General features: G+C 38.2%; 1 protein-coding gene across 1 annotated transcript; it reads right to left on the bottom strand.

Annotated features, from left to right (window-relative positions):
- Positions 1-236: 236 nt before the first annotated feature.
- On the bottom strand, positions 237-4144 carry LOC116005134. Its single transcript, XM_031245389.1, has 4 exons — positions 3299-4144; positions 2996-3159; positions 974-1039; positions 237-881 (listed from the first exon to the last, which is right to left on the bottom strand). Exons 1-4 carry the CDS (start codon positions 3999-4001, stop codon positions 537-539), a joined length of 1278 nt encoding a protein of 425 aa, XP_031101249.1. The 5' UTR covers positions 4002-4144; the 3' UTR covers positions 237-536.
- Positions 4145-6357: the final 2213 nt, after the last annotated feature.

The following is a 6357-nucleotide window of genomic DNA, read 5'->3' as shown; positions in this document are numbered from 1 at the left end:
ATTGACAAATAACAAAGAAAAAACTTACAAATGTCGTAATTCATATTTCAAATTTATATTAATCAATTTATTGTAATGTATTCAACTATTCATAAAATAAATAAATAATATTTATTTATTTATTAATACATTACAATAATCTGAGCAATATATCCTACGAAATCATATTACCTTGGGAAAAAAAAACGACTCTTTGGAGTAATAAACTGAAATCGACCAAAAATCAAATCGATACAGAAAAGGAAATGCTGGAAACTAAAGTTTCGAACAACCATCATAGTTTAACTGTTTCAAAACCTCTAAGATCAGATTTAGACAATAAAGTAAAAAGAAGCTCCGACAAAATCTATTTTCCGCCCAATGTTTTCTGAATAAACACTGTTTGTTCAACTAATGCAACAAAAAATAAAAACATCCTGGGTGGTAGAAATGTGAACAGGAACCCACATCAATGCGTCCCATGCAACAAAGAAAACTTTCACCACCTCTCAAAAGAAGACTACTTCCAAATATGTTTATGAACAGTAAAGCAAACGTTAAGAATCTGCATTGTAGTTGCCAGCTTGGCCTCCATAACCTTGGTTATTGTAATAACCACCCCTTCCACCTCTTCCGCCCCTTCCCCTATAGTTAGAATTCCTCGACCGGTAGTTACCCGGGTGGTCATGATATTGGTTGTGACCATTCTGGTAGGTCCCACCCCTGCCACGCCCACCGCGACCATTGAAATTTCCCCTACGTCCACCACCACGGTTACCCCTGTAGTTATGATAGGATCCTCGAGAAACATGTTGCTCTTTCATGTCATTAGGATCCTCTGCTCCTTCCTCAGGATGAACTGCTTCAGCTTCAGCAATCAATCCAGATATATCTTCCTCCTCCTGTAAAGTGTATATGTCAAACATTTTATTTAGTTACCTAAGAAAATAAAACCACCTATTTCAGAAAATCTGTGAGGATTTGGTAAACACACCTGATGAAATTCTTCAACAGGGTTACTATCATTAGCTTCATTTTCATGAGAACTTATTGATTCTTCCTGAAAAATTTAGCATTTGATGTTGGAAGATGACATGAACAGAAAGCCACAGCAATAATACAATTGAAGTAGAATTTACACAGGCAAAATACACTCTGATAGGTAACATTCAGGTAAATCCCAATAAAGAAGTACAGTTGCACTTAATACGCACTAATCTGAAGCAATATCCAAAGTTCAACAAGCAATGCTCTATCAAAAACCTCCAAACTCGATGAGAACACATTTTGCAGACAGAAAGAATTGAAAAATAAATTTTACAATAGTTACAATCATATTTACATCTAGAGCAGTTTTAGATAATACCATAAAACCATAATTGCTCTTAGAACAGTTTTGTATTGCTTGCTGGACCAGTCAATAGTAAGATAAAAAGCAGTAAAAGAAAAGAGGAATCTTGTACCAAACAAATTTCCTCAAAGTTCTCTAAAATTGCAGGATGCAGCCAAAGAAAGCACAAAATCTAAAGGTGTCCACCAAGGAAAGCACAAACCACAGAACCAAAATAAAAAGAACTAGAAATATGCCAGAACCCAAAATAGCAAAATAACTAGCATTTGCTGACAAGAATTAGTCCCAGGAATCAGCTGCAATAGGAGTGAGCCCAAACTTTCACAAAAATTTTCAGGAAAGAAAGTTTATTTGTAATTTCAAGTACAGAATACAGCCCAGAGGTCAGTTTACTTGTAATTTCAAGTACCAAATTAAGGAGGCCGAGAGAAGGTTGGGAGGAGGAAAGGAAGAAGATGAGTCAGTTAAAAAAACAGACCAGAGGTCAACAAAGGTAAAAGAACAAGAGAATAGGAGGCAAGAGGCCAGAAAAAGTTTAATACCTGATCATAGGATCAGCAAGGGAGCAAGATCAATCACCATCAGGGAAGGTAAGGTTAGACAGAAAGAATTCATTATCTTACAATAGAAATCCAATATAGTTAGCTAATAGGCCTCCTGGGTCACACTTATCAGACAGGCTAATAGGCTATGCCTTGGGAGCATTACGAATATTTTCTCTAGCCCATATGGTTCACCTTTGGAATCATGGAATCATGTGACTATGTGAGTCATTCCTTACATAAAGTAGTTGACTTCAAACAAATTATTCATAGAAGGTATTCTCAAATTTTTCAGTACCTTTTACTCTTAGATGCTTCCCTCCCCGAGTTTTCTCACAATTTGTGTACTTTTCTAGTGGATAAAGATCATACACCCTTAGTGCAGTTGATTAAAAGAAACAACATCCCATTCAAAGAACTCCCCTCTTTCAATAAGTAAGAAGTTTAAGGTGGGAAAAAAGAAAATGAAAAGATTAGAACTTTCCACCTAAAGGTCAATACATTATACACAAGAAATAATATAAGAAATAGTACCTGAATTAGACATTTGTTAACTGCTTTCAAAAAAAAAAAAAAAGACATTTGTTAACTAAATATGTACAATAGTGAAAGACCCAAATTAACCTACAAACAGATGCATTATCTAAACTCAGTGAAGCATAAGTGGCACTCAATATGCTTGCAGTGTGCCAATGTCAGAGTTCAGACATCTAATAAGAACTAAGTTCAACCTACACCAAGTATTCAGACACTAACAATGACAAACTGTGCCAAAAACCTCTGCAGTCAAGCAACTACAGTATAACATCAACCTAGACAGTTGAACTAAAATGGGCATAGGTGAGCAAATAGATCTCTATTATACTAGCAAAAGACCTCCAGAGAGTGCCAATTTCAGGCAATTAGCTCAGGGGGTGGGTATGCATGAAATTCACATCCCTCATGAAAGTAAAACAATGTCAACTTACTAAAGAATGAAATAAGTACAAAGATATACATGCAAATGAGAGTAGACCTATAACTGAACAAATTTTATCAAAAGACAAGGCATATATATCACAGAAAGCAGTCATAATTCTAATGGTATTTGCGGAGAAATATTATTGGCATTAATGATTTTCACCTTCTGCTGGTACTGTACTTCAGCATCCTCAGCCTGCACTTGCACATTGACAGGTGGAATAGATTCTTGCACTGGGACCTGATAAGTCCCATAATTCATAACTGGTGCGGCAGTTAAATACTGTGAGGCTAAAATCTTGTTCAGCTTCGATCTCAAGCCAGCATCTACGAATACAAGGAAACACAAAAAAGGCAAGACCATAATTGAAGAGCTATCTCAAAATCAACCAGAGACATATATATATAACCACATTTTCATTGAGTAGTATTCGACTCCATTAGTGAAAAGAATATAAGTACTCACAAGTAATATCGGAATTGGGTTCGATTGGCTGATCAGAGTTTTCAAGCCAGAGCTTAGCGTGCTCGATGCATCTTTCAAGTGCGTTCTTGTGTGGTAACGAGGAGGTTACAGGTCGGGAAATGAGAAGTCCGCTGAGCATCGAAATCAAGTCCAAGTCCTTCTCCTCGAGCAGATCTGCAGAATCGTCGTCCTTCATGCAATCGTAGGACAAGCAACTGCCTCTCTCGAGGGCCTTGGAATACATCACCTGCGTGTGGTTCTGCAAGGTAGTCACATCAAACATGCTTCCAAAGTACAACACGCTAAGCAGATCCTCAATCACCGGAAATCTCTCGCTATCGGCAGCCTTATCATCGGCATCGTTCTCGGCAGCCTTATCACCTTCATCCTTGCAATCCGCATCCCCTGCGGCGTCAACGGAGGTCTCCGATGTAGCCTTTTGCCGCTGAACGGAGAGAGCGATTTCCTCCTCGACGGCGGCGGCGAGCGGCTGACGAATCTTCTGGAGCTCCTCGATGCCGGCGAGGACGTCCGGCTTCGAGCGTAGGGTTTCCTCCTGCTCCTTATTCAGCGTTTTACCTTTTGAGAGAGAATCCTCCATCTGTGAAATACGGTTTAGCTTCTTGCGAAGGGCACGGATACGCCTGCTGATGACGCAGAGGACTGGTCCTTCGGTGACATCTGACGCCGCCGTGGCCTCCATGGAAGGTAGAAGCTTCGAGAAACGATTGATGGAGAAATGGGAATATCCGCCGCAGACAGCGGCGAGAGGTTGTGTATAGAGAGTGTGAAGGAGGAAGTGAAGCGGCGGAGTTAGGGGTTTAAGAGAGTGGACTGCAGAGCGTGACTATGTACTTTGCTGCAATCAAGTCTCCTTTATTAATTTTTATATTATATATAAAATTCAATTGCCTAACTATAGAATGATGATATATCAATTGTCACTCCAATTGGTAATCATAAAATGTTTGAGAAAGTATATAACATATACTAATGTAATATCATGAATATTTCATATATATATATATATGTATATATATATATATATATATATATAAACTTAAGTGATCCAATTTCTTCGAACTAGTCATAAATTTATAGGACCAAAATTGCGAGTGTGCATACAAAGAATTCAATCCAGACATTGCCACCTTCATAAGTAGATGACCTTTAAATAAGACGAGGAACAAACTACCCTAAGTCTCGAGGAAGAAAAAGTAATAAATGAGGGTGGTCGCCAGTTGGCATCCATCCTCAACGAAACGCACCTAATAGGCATTGTTGGTGCGCTTAACGTGCACCTTGAGGAAGAAAAAAAATAAAGAAAAAAGAATAAAAAGTAAAAAATAAGGATGGTCACTAGTTGTCAACAACCCTCAACGTAACGCTACTAGCCGTTGCTGGTGCACTTAACGTGCACCTTGAGGAAAAAAAAAAAGAAACAAAAAATAAATAAAAGAAAAAATAAAAGTAATAAATGAGGGTGGTCGCCTGTTGGCAACCACCCTCAACGTAACGCACCTACTAGGCGTTGCTGGTGCGTTTAACGTGCACCTTGAGGAAGAAAAAGAAACAAAAAAATATATAAAAGAAAAAAAAATAAATGAGGATGGTCGTCAATTGACAGCCACCCTCAACGTAACACACCTACTAGGCGTTGCTGGTACGCTTAACGTGCACCTTGTGGAAGAAAAAGAAACAAAAAATAAAAAATAATAAGAAAAAAAAAACAAAAAAGTAATAAATGAGGATGGTCGCTAATTGGCAACCACCCTCTACATAATGCACCTACTAAGTGTTGCTAGTGCGCTTAACGTGCACCTTGAGGAAGAAAAAGAAACAAAAAATAAAAGAAAAAAAAATAAAAAGTAATAAGTGAGGGTGGCCGCATGTTGTCAACCACCCTCAACGTAACGCAACTACTAGGGGTGTAAACGAATCGAATCGAGTCAAATACTTCAGTATTCGATTCGAATTCGATTATTTTGATGAGTATTCGAATTCGAATCCTAAATTTCGATTCGTATTCGATTCGACCAATTTATTCGAATATATTCGATTCGACTCGAATATTCGAATTCGAAATGATTATCTTAATTTTTTTTTCTAAATTTTTCAATAAATTAAGATAAAATATAACAAAAATTGTCGCGGCCGTGAATATTGTTGCCTTCGCTGAACGACAGTGGTTGTGAGGAGTTGCTGCCCGGCCTTGCTGAGTTGCTCTCCTTTTTGCCATGCTTCCTTGCCACGACGGTAGTCTGCCGTGAAAAGGGGAGGATAAGAAGAGGGCGAAGCAGTTGGTGGAAGAGGCGAAGTTGGGAACTGCGGCTGCCGAACTGGGAAGACTGAAGGGTGAAGCACTGAAGCGGCTGCTCTTACTTTTATTTTAGCTTAGGGTTTATGTCTTTACTAGTTTAGTTTCTATATATATATATATATTCGAATACTATTCGAATCGAATCTATCCTGATTTGTATTTGGATTTGAATAACATTCGAATCAAAATGTGTATTCGAATTCAGATTCGGATTCGAAATATTCGAATTCGAATTCGAATCACGAATCAAATCAAAATTATTTAATTTGTTTACACCCCTAGCAGCTACAAGACGTTGCTGCTGCAATTTGGCAACAATCCTCAATGTAATGAACCTACTAGGCATTGCTGGTGCGCTCAACTTGCACATTGAGGAGGAATAAGAAAAAATAAATAAAAGAAAACATTAAAAAGTAATAAATCATGGTGGTCCCTAATTGGCAGCTATCCTCAACTTAACGCACCAACTAGGCATTGCTGGTGCGCTTTGGTAACCACCCTCAACATAATGCACCTACTAGGCATTGCTGATGCGCTTAACGTGCACCTTGAGGAAGAAAAAGAAACAAAAATAAAAAATAAAAAGTAATAAATGAGGGTGGTCGCTAGTTGGCAACCACCCTCAACGTAACGCACCTACTAGGCGTTGCTGGTGCGCTTAACGTGCACCTCGAGAAAGAAAAAAAACAAAAAAAAATAAAAGAAAAAATTTAAAAGTAATTGGCGACCACCCTCAACG

Source organism: Ipomoea triloba, chromosome 14 (genome assembly GCF_003576645.1).
Source record: "Ipomoea triloba cultivar NCNSP0323 chromosome 14, ASM357664v1".
Classification (NCBI taxonomy): domain Eukaryota; kingdom Viridiplantae; phylum Streptophyta; class Magnoliopsida; order Solanales; family Convolvulaceae; genus Ipomoea; species Ipomoea triloba.
Note: the sequence above shows the minus strand (reverse complement) of the source record. Positions and strands in the feature narration are given on the sequence as shown.

Bases quoted from the DNA above. Each gene is read 5' to 3' on its own strand.
- LOC116005134 (XM_031245389.1), bottom strand. From the start codon at position 4,001: ATGGAGGCCACGGCGGCGTCAGATGTCACCGAAGGACCAGTCCTCTGC. The intron at 3,160-3,298 runs GTGAGTACTTAT...TTGTATTCGTAG, and splicing joins ACCCAATTCCGATATTACTT to ATGCTGGCTTGAGATCGAAG. The intron at 1,040-2,995 runs GTGAAAATCATT...TAAATTTTTCAG, and splicing joins AAGTACAGTACCAGCAGAAG to GAAGAATCAATAAGTTCTCA.